The sequence below is a fragment of the Vulpes lagopus genome, chromosome 2 (genome assembly GCF_018345385.1).
Source record: "Vulpes lagopus strain Blue_001 chromosome 2, ASM1834538v1, whole genome shotgun sequence".
NCBI lineage: Eukaryota > Metazoa > Chordata > Mammalia > Carnivora > Canidae > Vulpes > Vulpes lagopus.
The window spans coordinates 155,710,704-155,725,310 of record NC_054825.1 but is presented as its reverse complement, the minus strand read 5'-3'; the positions used below and the strand labels follow the sequence as shown (position 1 = coordinate 155,725,310).

The following is a 14,607-nucleotide window of genomic DNA, read 5'->3' as shown; positions in this document are numbered from 1 at the left end:
CACGCAGGACGTGGCCAGTGGGTCTGCAGGCTGTGTTCCACCTCGGGCTTCAGGAAGGTGTGTCCATTTTACAGAGGAGGAAACTGAGGGTCTGCCAGTGCAACTGGCCCGTGGTGGTCCAGCTGGTAAGTGCTGGCCGCTCAGCCCAGCGGCACAACCACCTCCCCAGATCCGCACGGGAGGACCCACCGCAGTGTCATTCACTGCCTGGGGGTGGGGAGGTTGGGGGTTGGAGGTGATGGGGGGGTCAGGGCGCACGGGGAGGACACAAAGCGGGGCACATGGGTGTGGGCTGCGATCTGTCCTCTTGGGGTCTGTGTCAGGAACCCCCCCAGGTCTGTGTCAGGTCCCTACCCCCCCCCAGGTCTGTATCAGAACCCCCCCTCCTCCAGGTCTGCATCAGGACCCCCCAGGTCTGCGTCAGGGCCAGATTTCTGGAGGGGCAGGCAGTAGGGTGGGGGGGATGTGTAGAGCAGCAGGTCTGGAGGTTTCCAGGCAGCGCTGGCTGTGGGCCAAGCCTCAGCCACAGAGCGTGTTTCTGGCGGGGCCCAGCGCTTCTAGTGGTGTGTGGGGAAAGGCAGGGTCCCCACGGAGGTGAGTTCTGGGCATTTTTGAGTCACTGTTGTCTTGGGTGTCATTCACACAACTTCTGACGAGAATTTTGTAAAACCCATTTTTTTAAGCTGCTTTTTTTTGTGGTAAAGCACACAGGACATAAAATTTGTCGTCTAAACCACTTAGAAGCATCCAGTTTGTTGGCATGAAGTGTGTTTGCGTGATGGTGCAGCCATCCTCACCATCCATGTCCAGAATGTTCCATCTTCACAACTAAGGCTGCATCCTCATGAAGCACTAACCCCCCGACCCCCCCATCCACTTCCTGTCTCTGTGATTGGACGACTCAGGCACCCCTCGTGGCGTGTGTGTCTGTGACAGGCACGCAGCATCACGTCCTCAAGGCCGACCGTGCTGTGGCTGCTGTCAGGGTGTCCATCCTCCTGAGGGCCGTGTCCATGTGCCCGCCATGGCCATGGGCCGTGCCTGCTGCCTGCTGCCGTGAATAGTGGTGCTGGGACCACGGGGGCGCAGGTACCTGTTCAGCTCTCTGCTTTCAGTTCTCCTGGGAAGAAGGTGTTCTTGAGGACCAAGTGTCAGAATTCAGTCATGGAATGAAAGCAGCGTCTCTAAGGAAAGCTGTGGCTCACCTAGGAGCCCCCGGGGCAACTCAGCCTGCAGGCTGCTGCCGCATAGGCATCCCATGCCATGGTGATGGTCACTTTCTTTCCTTTTTGTTTTTCTGTAATTTCTAAGCTTTCTGAAAGGGACATGTCACTCATGCAGCTTTTGAGAGCACGTAACTTCGGGCACTGGTACGAGCCGATGCGGTGTCCCTGTAAGTGGGGTGGCACCTCCTTTCCTGTGCTCAGCTAGCCCTGAGCCCTGTGCCCCACCCCGCCATCTCCGTGTGCTCCCATGAACTCAGCAGACAGGACAGAGACCCCGGGCTGAGGCTTCAGGGTGAGAGCTGTGCTTCTGGAGCCTGACCCTGGGGCCAAGCAGCCCTGGGATTCAGGCCTTTCTCACCGTGCTGCAGCTTCTGGGTTGCTGCAGCCTAGGCTCCCAGTTGGGACGCTCCCTGATGTCGCCCTGTGTGTCTTTAGGCTTGTTCAGATGGCTGGCTGTGCGTAACCAGCCACCGCACTTAGTGGGGCAGACCAGCAAGCCTGCCGAGCGTCATCGTCTAGCACAATACAGGGGCTGGCAGGTTTCTCCGGGGCTGTTGCCGGTCAGAGGGTCATGGTGTCCAAGGTGTCTTTGCTCAGGCTCACGCCTCTAGTGGCCTCAGTCTGCAGGGACCACACACAGGGTGCTGGGTGACAGGCGGCAAGAGACGGGGATGGTGGTGGTTCCAGCAGGGGTTTCTGTGTTGTTCCTGAGGAGGGCACAGCTGGCAATAGGTGGAGTTGGGCACTGGCCAGCCTCGGGGTCCATCTGCAGGACCATCCCTTTCTGTCTTTGGCAGCCACTGAGCGGGGCTGCGCTCTAGGTCGGGGACCGAGCATTCCTGCTGTCCCATCTGGGGGCTGCTGCACATGGAGCCCCTTAGATGGTCCATGGCACCCTGTGTCGGGGGTGCATTTGATTTCTCCATCTCTCTGAGCCTCTCCCAGCCTCAGTGTTGGGGCTGCTGATGCTGGGTGGCAGCAGCCTTGGTGTCAGGGGCCCAGGTTGTACCACGGTTGCCACTCACCAGGGGGGTGACAGGAGCCAGCCTCACTCATCTGGGGCAACTCAGCGCTTGTAAGGCAGGAGCCAGGGCCAGTAGAGGTGACTGAGGGCAGCTCTGTGGCTCCATGGTCACACACACCCTCAACCCCAGGATCTGGACTTGTCAGAATGAGCCTGCAGTGTCTGGCGGGTCTGGCTCACAGGTGCTGGCATTCTGCAGGCTTGTGTGGTCCGGGGCAGCCTTGGCTCCCTTCTCTGAAACACATCACCCACCTTGGTACCTGTGAGCAAGCATACAGTGTGTTGAGCACAGCTCCTGGCATGTGGGGTGTATGTGTGCACATGCGTGCGTCCCTGTGTTATAGAAGCACATGTGTGCGTGTGTGTGCATATGTGCGTTGCCTCCCAGAAGCCCCCTGCTCCTCTGAGCCATGTGGAGGGCAAGCAGGAATGGGGCTGGCCTTCCCTGCTGCTGACCTTGGCTTTGAAGGGCAGTAGGGAGACAAGGCCACGGGCTGCATCCTGTGGCTTCCTGAATCAGACCAGGGCAGTGGTCTCTGCTGCTGCCCCCACACTCCGCTCCCCGGGGACGTCTTCATGTGCAGCCTTGGGCTTTCCCTTCTGGCTGAGTAGGTTCTGCTGTCCTGGGAAGGACAGTGGTCATGGTGCACAGTCTCCAGGGGCAGGCTGCACCTGCTCGGGATGGGAATGCCCAGGGGGCATCCGCGCTGCTAGACCTCCCCAGGCTGTGTGCCTGCCACCTGGGCTCCGCTTGGACCCGTCCCTTTTGTAAATGTGGCACCTGGGGAACATCCCCCTGCCAGGTTGGCCCAGAGCAGCTTGGCCACATGAGATGCGAGTGGTGTGGCAGGTGTCATGGGCGGAGCAGGGGCCCAGAGTGTCCTGCCCACGACACCTTTACGGTTTTGTGTGGGAGCGTGAGGGGCTGTGTCCCCATCAATGCTGCTTTAGCCTGTTTCTCGAGGGAGGAGGGGTGTGTGTGGAGAGGCTGCTGGCTGCGGGGCGATTGTGGATGTGAGCCCTGGGCGCCCATGTTGGGAGGTGTCAGGTGGGTGCTTGGCGTGGCTGGGTGGTGACCCCTGGCTCTCTGCACCCTGGTGACACCTGGCGTCCCAGTGTGGGTGCCTCGGGTGGGGCGGTCCGTGGTGGCCCGGAGGTTCGGGCATGGCTGCTGCCCTGCTGCCCTGTCTGCCCTCACGGTGGCCTGTGCGGGGCTGGCCGTGCGGGGCGGGGCCGCGGAGCTGCCTTCCACCCCCGCCTTGAGAGCTGGCCTGGCGCCTGGCACTGCGGTGGAGGCAGCTTTCGAGCTCCTGCCGTGTTGTTTCAGGACCCCTGTTGTAGACCTGCTGGGCAGGAAGGAGATTTTCAGCCAACCTCCCAGCCCGGCTGACACTCACTGCCTGAGGCGGCCAACCCACACCCGGGACACAGCCGGTGGGGAGCCAGGCGCAGAGCCCTCCCTGGAGATCTGGGCATCAGGTGAGGGGGCCAAAGGGAGATTCCAGGGAATGTCCATCTCTCCTGGCCGGGTGCCCCCTCCCCCCACCCTGACTCCTGACTAGACTCCTCTCCGCTCCCCTCACCTCTCCTCCCCTCTCCTCTCCTTGGGCAGGGCTGGTGGGAGGGTGGCAGTGGAAGCAGCAAGGGGCTCCAGGGCTCTTTGGAGGGTGTAGTAATCTGGGGCACAGCCCTGGGCTCCCTGGTCCAGGTCTGTGGATGGTGGCAGGTCACAGTGATGGTGAGGAGGGCCCCTCAGGACCACCTCCTGGGGTGCGGAGCCCCCAGTGACCTGACCCACTGTGCTCACAGCTGTTGTTGTGCATGTAGTTTAAATGTGTTGAGCAGCAGGTGGCTTCACATTATGGGATTCCTTCCCTTGCTCGTTCCTTTCTTTTTGTCTATTGACTTTTTTTCCTTTTTTTGTTTTTAATTTAACATGGAAGAAATTTATTTTTCAAATAAGATGCTTTTCATTTGTCCTTCCCCAAGAGCCTGTCTGGGCAGGACTCCCTGGAGCCCTGTGGGCTGTTCTCTCCATGCACAGCCCCTCCCACCCCCACCCTTCCCTGGGTGGCACGTTTTGGGGGACTGGTCCCAGCCTGGCCAGCCCTGACTCTGCTCATTCCTCCCCACAGGAGCCTGCCCCCCGCCCTGCCAGCTCCCCACGGGGCCCTAGGAGCTCAGCTCTGAGGATGGAGTCAGAAGGGACGTCCTCAACAACCCATGCTCCCGGTGCTGTCCTGGGGGAGCCAGATGCTGGGCCTGGCTGCGCATCCCTGGAGCTCCCGAGGGCTGACCCAGGGAAGCTCCAAGGACTGCCACTCGGGCCGAGAGCCCATGGCAAGGACCCTGACCTTGGGAGCCCTGGCACCCCAACCACCTCAGGGGATGGCCCCCTGGACCTAGGGCCCTCGGGGGTGCCCAACGGTGGTACTAAGCTCCCTAACCGGGACAGTGGGATTGACAGCCCGTCGTGCAGTGTGGTCAGTGAGCAGTTCCCCTGTGAGGAGGGTGGCGAGGCCAGCCGGGGCCCCGCAGTCCTGGGCCATCTGGAGGCAGCCCCAGAAGGCGAGGCCGTGCGGGAGGCGGCCGATAGCGATGTGGGCAAAGGTAACGGTGAGGAGCCCGACCCCAAGAGCAGCCCCCTGAGGGCCCCTGTGGACCCAGTCAAGGTAGGCCGCCCTCCTGTCCTGGGGTGGCCTGGGCTCCTCTCAGGGGTTGTGATGTCGTGGTTGCATCAGCTGCACCTGGTTTCAGTAACAGGTGCACATCAGCACACTGGAGAGGCCTGGCAGCTGGGTGGCAGAGAGGGCAGGGCCTTGGCCCTTCAGGCAATGACCTCACTCCCAAGCCTGGGTGACGGTCCCCACGGCGCCCCAGCCCTGGCAGCCATGGGGGTAGAGGTCAGTGCTCACAGAGCCACCACCATGCGCTCCACGGTGCTGGCCACCCACCTCACAGAGCCCCTGTGAGGAAGGCAGCATGAGTGTCACCTGTGTCAGGGACACAGATCCACAGGGTCGCTAGGGGGCGTGACGGGCAGGAAGGGAGCCCGGGCAGGGGTGAGCCCTGAGCAGAGGGCCCAGGAAGCAGGTGTACCCACGGTATGGCAGGTCTGTTGTGGGAGAGCCCGTGTGCATCCCAGCAGCATCTGGGCTCTGCCCTGGGACACGTGGGGATGGAAACGAGGCAGAGGGCTGCGGCCCAGACACCCCCTGTGCACAGGGAGCATGGGTAAGTGACCCCACGAGAGGCACACGAGACACCAGACCTGCTGGCCCTGGTGAGATGGTCCTTGCTAAAGTGCACGGGGCAGAAGACAGGCCTGGAGGGCACACTGTTGGGGGGCAGGTGGGAGCCATGTCCTAAAGCCGTGGCTTTGTTATATCCTGGTGCAGTAACACCAACAGATGAGATGAAGGCCAGCGAAGGGGTAGTTTCTGACTTACAGCCCGCAGGAAGAGATGTGGGCCTGGACCCAGGGCCACACGGGGAGGACCAGTGGGTCAGGGGGTAGAGGGGGTGGGAATTGTTAGGGAGAGTCTGTCTCATGGTTTCTGGGGGAAGGAGCAGGCAAAGCAGGGTGAGCAGGTTTAGGATCGGCTTGAATGACTTGAGCTGCAGGGAGCTGTCCCAGGTGTGATGCCTGGGGCTGGGTGACCAAGGCAGGGGACCTGGGCGAGCCCATGGAGGTGCCCGCCATGCTCTTTGGGGCTGGTAGCATAAGAGGCACAGTATGTAGTCCTTTACATCTCTAGGACTCAGCCGACCCTGGGGGCACCCTCCCTCCAGCGTCAGCGAAGTCCCAAGATGTGCAGACATCCTGCAACACAGAAGCCAGTTGATGTGGCTTCTACGGGCCACACCACTTGTGACGCTCAAGGTGTGGCCCTGGGGGCTCCGCGGGCCACCCTGATCTCCAGGTGGTGGGGGCCGGTGCACACCCAGGCCCACCTCCCATCCTACCCACATGGGCTCTGCGGAAGGCCCGGTCTCCATGTCTGAGACACGGAGATGCCTGCACTTGTGGGTTCGTCTGTCTTCCCCATCACATGCCGGCCCATCCTCGTCCTCGGGGATCCTGTGCCTGCCGTCCCCCACCCAGCAGTGTGAGATCGTGCTCCTGTGGGAAGTCAGCCCTCGTCATGCGAGGAGGTCCCGGCCACTGCTGTTTCTGTTGCAGAAGGACACTGAGTCTTGTCAGATGCTGCTTCGGCATAGATTCAGGTTGTCATGAGGGTTTCTCACTGTGTGTCGAGTCCTGGAATAAACCTCCCTGGGGCGTGGGGTCCCATCGTGTCACGACATCCACGTCAGTGAGTGTCAGGGTCGCCTGTCCCCAGTTTCCCTGTGAGCCATCTGCCCACTGGCCTCACCGAGCTCAGACATGTCTCTCCTCTTTGATGTTTTGGAACATTAGAGAAAGATTGGTATTTTCCCGTGAAGCCATGTGGTCCTGGGCTTTTCTGTGTTGGAAAGTTTTTTATTGCTTATTCAATCCACTTATTTTTGCTCCTTCAGATTTCCTGTTTCTTCACATCTTCATCTTCGTGCCTTTCTAGGAATTTATCCGTTTGGACCGTCTGATTTGTTGGAGTGTAATTGTTCATGTTGGTCTCTCATGACCCTTTTTATTTCTGTGGTGTCGCTTGTAATGTTTCGTTTTTGTATTTCTAACACTACTTATTTGAGGCTTTTCTATTTCTTAGTTAATTTAGCTAAGGGTTTGTGAATTTTGTTGGTCTTTTCGAGAAATGACCCTTAGTTTTGATTATTTTTTCCATTGTTTTTCTGTTCTCTGTTTCATTTATCTGTGATCTGATCTCTGTTGTTTCCTTCCTTCTGCCTGCTTTGGGTCTGGTGTGTTCTCTTGAAGTGTAAAGTTAGGGTGTTGGTTTGAGATCTCTCTTCCTTTTTCACACACACATTTACAGCTACAAACAAACAAATGTCCCTCCTCCTCCAGCCTTTGCTGCATTCCACAAGTTGTGGTGTTTGTGTTTTCATTTTCACTTCAGGCTGTTTTCTGTTTTCTTTTGTGACTTCTTTGCCACTTATTTAAGACCGTGTTGTTTGATTTCTACCTCTGTGTGGCTTTCCTGGTTTTTCTGGGGCTGTTAATTCCTAATTTCATTCTCAGTGATTGGAAAAGATATTTTATATGATTTCGGTCTTAGGTTCATTGGTGTTTGTTTTGTAGCCTCATATGAAGAGGGTCGTGGAGAATATCCCCTGTGTGCCTTCTGTGGTTGGGCAGAGGGTGCTGGTCTGTGTGGTGGATGGTGCCACCTACACCCTGTTTCCTTAGGGTTCTGTCTGCAGGACCTGTCCAGGCTTGGAAGTACAGGACTGAGGTCTCCTGGGACTCCCTTCAACTCTATCAAAATTCACTTCACATATTTAGGAACTGTGAGCTTTGGCGCATAGAATATTGGTTTAAACTTTTTAAAAAGCTTTTTATTTAAGTCATCTCTACACCCAACATGGGGGCTCAAACTCACAACCCTAAGATCAAGAGTCCTGCACTCTTCTGACGGAGCCAGCAGGCGGCCCTGGTGTGTTTGTATCTGTAACTGTTTTACCTTCTCAGAGAGCTGGTCCTTTTATCATTGTGTGATGCTCCTTGCATCTGGTAGTCTGTGCTGCCTGGTGCCTCTCTCCTGGCCTCCCTTCGCATGGTGGGTCTTCCCACCCTCCCACTTCCAGCCTGTGTGTCCCTAAGTCTAAAGTGAGTGTCTTGTGGACAGCACACCGTTCGCTGCTTTTCTTTCAATCCGTCCAGCCAGTCCTTACCTCTTGATGAGAGAGTTTGATCCATTTACATTTAAAGTAACGACTGTTGGGGAGACCATTGCCATTTTGATCATTGTTTTCTGTGTGTCTCGTGGGTTTTTTTTTGGGGGGGGGGCTGTTTCTTAGTGTATCCCTTAGTTATCACTGTTTTTGTGAAGCTACATTTTGATTCCCTTCTCGTTGCCTGTTGTGTGTATACTATAGATATTTTCCTAATGGTTACCATTGAAATTACTTAAAACACCTTAAAGGTGGAGCATCCTAGTCTAAACCGTACCTGCATAATGTCTGCTCTCACTCGCAGCAGGCCTGTTTCCATGGCTTTCAAACTCGGGCTCAGGTCAGGTGCTCCCAGTTGGGCCACAGGCCACATAGAAGCTGATGGCCCCTTGGGCGGTCCCTCGATGTGCCGGGGTGCAGGATGCATGGCTCACAGCCTCATGTCCATCCAGAATGGGACCTCCCGCGCGAGGACTTCAGCATGTGCCATGCGGTGCTGCCCGGGGTGGGGGGAACACAGAGACGTACTCGTTGCTGTTGGTTTTCCCATTTTACAGTGACATGGATCAGTGGCTTCTTAGTTGTCTCTGGAGTTCTCACTGGGGCGCTCTGGTCCATATGTTGTTAGCGCCACGTCTCTAGGGAAGGAGGGCCTGTAGCTTTCTGAGTGGCTGTCTTGCTGACAGGCCACAAACCACTTTTTTGATGTGGCTGCTGCAGCTGCTCTGTGGTCAAGGTCTCAGGAGGGCAGGGTTGTCTCTGGAATGCAGAGGCTTTGGGGGGATTAGTGGGAGCTGTGGGAACTGAGTCCCTGCTCCAGGGCGTGTGGCCTGCTCTGCCCTGCAGGCCCCCTGGTCGCCCTGGTACCAACCCCACCTCCCCGGGGACCTGTGGTTCCTCTCTCTGCAGTGCCCCAAGTCCCAGAAGCTGCTCCACATTGCCCAGGAGCTCCTGCACACCGAGGAGACGTACGTGAAGCGGCTGCACCTGTTGGACCAGGTAGCCCGCATGGGAGTTCTCACCTTTGTGCACGTGTAGCACTGCCTGGGCCTTACAGCTGGAGGATGGATGACTTGTCATGCAGCCATGCGTCTCTTCCAGAACTACCCCCCTTTGCTGTCTGAGCCCGGGGCTGGGGGCAAAGGTCTTGGGCTAGAGTCTCCCTGTCCCCTAGCAGTCTGGGGTTCATGAACCGAGTTCTGTGAGGCGTTGCTTCTGTCTGTAGCTCACAGAATGGAAGAAAGGAAATCAGGACCCTCCGGTTCCTGTGAGCGGTGGGCGGAGGCAGCTGGGCTGTCCCAGTCAGGTCAGCAAGGACCGCGTGTATAGACATAAGTGCGCTCGCTATAGAACCGTAGCTGTGAGCCAGTTTGATGAAGCAGAGGTTCGTTAAGAAAACGGGAGGCTGCAGCAGCCTCTGCTGAGCCCCTCACCCCAGCGATGGCAGCTGTGGCGGCTCCCCTCTTAGCGCCTCTCTGCGGGCCTCTGCATACCCAGGTTTTCTGCGCCCAGCTGGTGGAAGCAGGCATTCCATCGGAGGTCACCACAGGCATCTTCTCCAACATCTCCTCCATCTATCGCTTCCATGGGCACTTCCTCCTGCCCGAGCTGCAGACGCGGATAACGCAGGAGTGGTGAGTGTGGCTCCTGGTCCCCAGGAACGGGCCGAGGGTCCCGGTGACCTTGTTCCAGCAATTGTGTGGGACTCTCAGGGCCAGCGGCCTCGAAGTCTGGGCTTTGTGTGCCTGAGAGACAGGCGGCGTGTGAGGCCGGTCTCGCCATGCCCCGGCCTTCCCTGGCCTTCCCTGTGCAGTCCTGGGCCAGCCCTGACCCATTTCTCCCGTCCCCGTGCCTTCGCTTCTTCCACCTGCACTTCAAAGTGACTTCAATACCCACTCAGGCTCTATGGGATCTGTGACCTCCAAACAGCAGGGAAACTGTGCTGGCAGGCTCCTCTTCTCTCCTCATGTATTCTCCTCTTTTGCTTTAAAAAATGAGATGCTCCCCTTCTCAGGGCACCTTGGCTCCTTGGGCTGCCCCCAGGAGGCTGTCCTTCTGTCCCTCTGCCGTGGTCATTTATTCTTAGCAGAGGGCCAACTTGACTGAGTCAGGATAGTAAGACATCATGGACATGGCCCTTGCCCTGCTGTTCACCCCATGCACTTCTCCCGTAATTGCTGGTGCTGCGGCTTTGCTTCGGGGTCTCTGCTGGAACCTCTCATCTCCAGCCTGGCTTGAGCTGGGCCGTTGGGAGCATTGGGAACTCAGCCCACTGGGGTCTCCAGCTGCAGCCAGGCCAGTAGAGCACATAGGCCAGGGGCTTGCGAGGCTCCGCAGGCATCCCTGTCAGGTTGTGGATCTTAGTGAGGAGCACACTCCACCCGCAGAGCCAGTTACCCAGTGTCCTAAAGGCCGTCGGAGTAAAGCCACAGCCAGACAGACCACTGTCCACACTTGCTGAAAACGAGTTTTGTCCTCAAGGCCTAAGAGAGGCTCCTGGTGCACAGATGCCCGTGGGGCTGCTCCCGTCCCCCAGGGAAGGAGCCAGGGAGGGATGCCCACCCATCTTCCAGGGATATCCACCAGCACAATGACTTTGTGCACTTGCTTGCTTTTTGATGATTTCTCTAGGGTCACTTCCCCTTTGAACTGTGCTTTAGGTCAGAAACTATTGGTTTACCATTTTTATGCTTCTTGAAATTTATTTTCAAATTCCTTTCTGCACTGTTTTTGGTACCACACAGCTGCTTTCCCATGACGCTGCCAGTGTCCACTCATCCCATTCTTCCTGAAATTTGTTCATCTAAGGGCACATGGGGTCTCATGGACTCTCTCTGATGAGTAGCCTGTTATTTGAGCATCCGCTCCCCATTGGCACCCCTGGTCTGGAGCAGCAGTCCTATGCCTGTATGGTTGAAGGGCCACGTGATCTTCTGGTTTATCCCCATGTCACATGCAGTGTCCCACCCTGCACAATAGAGGGGAGGAAAGGAAGGCTCAGAGAGGGTGACCAGTGTGCCCACCATCACACAGCGCTGGGACTTGTGCACTTGCCCCACGGACTCAGGATGAAGTCCTTGTCCCACACAAAGCCCGGACTTCGAGGCCACTGGCCCAAGCCATTTCTCTGATGACCTCTCCTCCCCCGAAGGGACACGAACCCCCGGCTCGGGGACATCCTGCAGAAGCTGGCCCCATTCCTCAAGATGTATGGCGAGTATGTCAAGAACTTTGACCGGGCCGTGGAGCTGGTGAGCACCTGGACCCAGCGCTCACCACTGTTTAAGGACATTGTGCAGAGCATCCAGGTAGGGCAGCCCCACTGGCTGCACGGGGTGCGCTTTGGTCGTGTCCTAGCAACATGGTGGCTTGTGCCCAGAGGCTCTGCTGAGTCCCTCAGGGTCGTTGCACAGGAGGGTATATGGTCTGTGCCACACTGTTGTCGGGTGGCGTCTGGATTCCAATGCCCTGCCTCCCTCCTCCCTCCAGGGCCAGGGACCCCAGGAGGCCGATCTGGCCTCATCCCCCTTCTTTCTCCCTTCCTGAAAACAGCCCCTTCTCGTCCCTTCAGCATCACTCTTTCTTATCTGTTTGCCAGGTTCTTGTGTGTTAGGAATGCCTTCTGTCACCTGTCCTGTACCTTATGAGTTATCTTCCTTATCAGTCTTTTATTTTTTTTATTTTATTTATGATATTGGCCAGAGTTTTTGGTTTTTAAGTAGAAACATTTGCCAGTTTTTTTGTAAAATAGTGCTTTAAAAAATCTTCAAAATAATGCTTATAAATGCATTTTTTAATGTTAAGGCTTCATGTTAAAAGATTAGAATTGGTGTTCCAGAACAGTCTCCAGGTGGGTTGTGGGATGAGGTAGGAATCCTGTTTACCCTGAGCATGGCGTGTGAACATCACACAGTGCCTCTGTGCACACGTTCACGCATGTTCCTCCATGACTGTCTGTGTTTTCCCCAGATCCTGTGGACATTGGGTCACTGTGACTTCCTAGTGTGTAGTCCTAGATGCCCCCTGCATTCCTCGGCACCCCATCCCTACCCAGAGAGGACAGTTCTGACGCTGAGCCCTTCCTCCCTGCAGCACCCTCACCCCTAGTCTGGGCCTCTCTAGCCTCCCAGGCTGTGCCCACAGCTGCCCCCCCAGCCCTGAGTGACCAACAGGAACTGGGAGCTCGTACTGCTCGGTCTGCGGGGTCTGCGGCCAGGTGGTGGACCAGCACCATTGGCAGGAGTGTCGGGAGGCGGGAGGTGCAGGCAGGCGTAGGTGTGATGGTTGTGCACTCCACTAGGGCAAGTTGCACCATGGTTTCCTCTCCCAGGAAGCATGTGTTCCCCCCTATGGTCGCAGGAAGTTTCTTGCAGGAAGTTTCTTGCAGGGAGATACTTTGAAATTCTGTTGCCATCTGCTTCCTCATCACTCCTGATAGTTCTCCCCCAGGAAGGACTGTTTTTGTGATAGTTGCAGACTGTGCTGCTCTAGCCCTGGAGGGTCTAAAGCACTTGGAGCTCCTTTGAGCTGGAAGCCGCTCTGCTGTGGGCACTGAGGGGCCGTGGCAGGTGGGAAGAAGCAGAGGAGAAGCAGGAGGAGGGCGCACCTCCTTGAGCAGGCGCAGTGGGGAAGAGGGACTCTGGAAGAGGCAGGCAGGCTCTCAGCCAAGGAGCACGTGCCAGGGCATCTGCAGGAGGAGCAGCAGCAAGGACAGGGTGCCCAAGTGGGACAGTACAGAGGTGGCACGGTGGCAGTGCTGGGAGCAGCGTGGGGCAGGGACAGGATGTGAGGCCTGAGTGCCCACCCCTGCACTCAGGGTTGCATTGATATCAGAGCACCCAGCAGCTCTTGGAGCCTCTAGGCAGGACTGCGGGTCCCCCTGTCGGAAGAACACACGTCCAGGGAGGGAAGAGGCCCAGCCTCAAGCACCCGAGCAAGGGAGCAAGCAAGGGAACATGGGGTGGGGGGTACCCTGAGGGAAGGGGCATTGCAAGGACTTGTTTTTCTCCTGCGAGGATGCGCATGACAACCAGTGCTGGGGGTCTGGGTCCTTGGGTTCAGTCTCTCCCAGCCTCATTCAGCTCAATGTAAACGTGTTCTGCAGTCAGCAGAATGGCAGCCAGAAGTGGGCGGGGGCAGGGGAGGCCCACACGGTGTCTGCAGGTGCCACGTGCTGCCTGTCTGCCCCACAGAAGCAGGACGTGTGTGGGAACCTGACGCTGCAGCACCACATGCTGGAGCCCGTGCAGAGGGTCCCACGCTACGAGCTGCTGCTCAAGGACTATCTGAAGAGGCTCCCGAGAGACGCCCCTGACTGGAAGGATGCAGAAAGTAAGCCCCCCAGCTGCCAGGCCACAGGGCTCCTGGGCAGTGGGAGCCGGGGCCTCTGCTGGAAAACCACAGACAGAGGAGAGAGAGAGAAACAGACACAAGCACAGAGCAGGGCAGATGGCCAAGTGTCCCCCAAGCTCATCTCAGGAAGTAACTGCGAACCTTTGAGGGCAGAGGAAAATCGCCCTGCCCCCATTGCTGTGTGATAGGCAGACAGTGGTTCTGGGGAGGGGGCTGCTACATCTGGCAGAGCTCAGGCCACAGGAAGAGCCTTGTGGGGCCAGGGGGGCAGCTCCTGGGGAGTGGGGTGCCAGCCCCAGCAGACCCCCCCCTCCCCACCAAACACAGTATGTCTGCAGGGCCCCCCCCCCCCGCCTGGCCCAGGCTTGGGGCAGCTCCTGACACCCACAGGGAAGAATGGGAGCAGGGCAGCCCCTGGTGATGCCCGCGGGTACCCTGCAGCCTGACTCGGTGTCTTCCTCCTGCTACAGGGTCCTTGGAGCTCATCTCTACCGCTGCCAACCACTCCAATGCCGCCATTCGGAAAATGGTGAGTATGGCGCTCCTGGAGGATGCGTGAGGGCCCCACAGCGTGCACGCCTCCTGTGCTAGACAGGCCTGCCCCTTACTGGCTCATAGCTCAGTCTCAGCCAGTACGGTTGCTATGACAAAATCCCAGACAGGCTCACACCACAGTGAATACCTCAAGCTCTGGGTCCCGGCCCCCTTGTCCCTGTCCCTGGCTGGTGGGTGGTGGGTCTCCTCCCATATCTGCATGGGAAAAGCAGAGCATGCTCTCTGATGTCTCGTGTCAGGGCTTGACCCCATCGTGGAGCCCCCAGCCCCAAGACTATGACCTCCCCTATACTTCCACCTCCCGAGGGCCCCACCTCCAGATACCGTCCAGAGGTGGAGGGGAAGGCATCCCCTTGTTGATGTCACACCTCTGAGGCCTGGGGTCTGATTCGGAGGCTCTCCTGGAGCCCATGCCCACACCCTATTGTGACCCAGGTGGCCTTGTCCCTTGTTTGGTCTGCACGGTGCCGGCACAGAATTTCTAAGTCCTTGCCCAGAATTCCAGATGAGGGGGTTCACAGGAGAATCCAAACTTCTGGCTTTCCTGGGAAGCCCCATAAGCCCTGCCCCAGCCTCTGTGTGCCCTCACCGGCAGTTCTCCAGGTCACCACAGTCCCAATCCTGAGACCTGTTTCTTTTCACATGGGCACTGCTGTT

General features: G+C 57.7%; 1 protein-coding gene across 4 annotated transcripts in view; it reads left to right on the top strand.

Annotated features, from left to right (window-relative positions):
• Positions 1–14,607, top strand: part of FGD3 (FYVE, RhoGEF and PH domain containing 3) — a 55,708-nt gene that overhangs the window by 27,781 nt on the left and 13,320 nt on the right. For 3 of the 4 annotated variants that reach the window (XM_041746116.1, XM_041746115.1, XM_041746118.1), the window contains 7 exons: positions 3,578–3,729; positions 4,386–4,922; positions 8,953–9,042; positions 9,541–9,677; positions 11,195–11,351; positions 13,236–13,374; positions 13,866–13,924. In XM_041746116.1, coding sequence (XP_041602050.1) covers positions 4,443–4,922; positions 8,953–9,042; positions 9,541–9,677; positions 11,195–11,351; positions 13,236–13,374; positions 13,866–13,924 — 1,062 coding nt within the window. In that variant the 5' untranslated portion in view covers positions 3,578–3,729; positions 4,386–4,442. Of the gene's footprint in view, positions 1–3,577; positions 3,730–4,385; positions 4,923–8,952; positions 9,043–9,540; positions 9,678–11,194; positions 11,352–13,235; positions 13,375–13,865; positions 13,925–14,607 lie in introns of those variants that run through there. The other variant, XM_041746119.1, reaches the window with a different exon arrangement.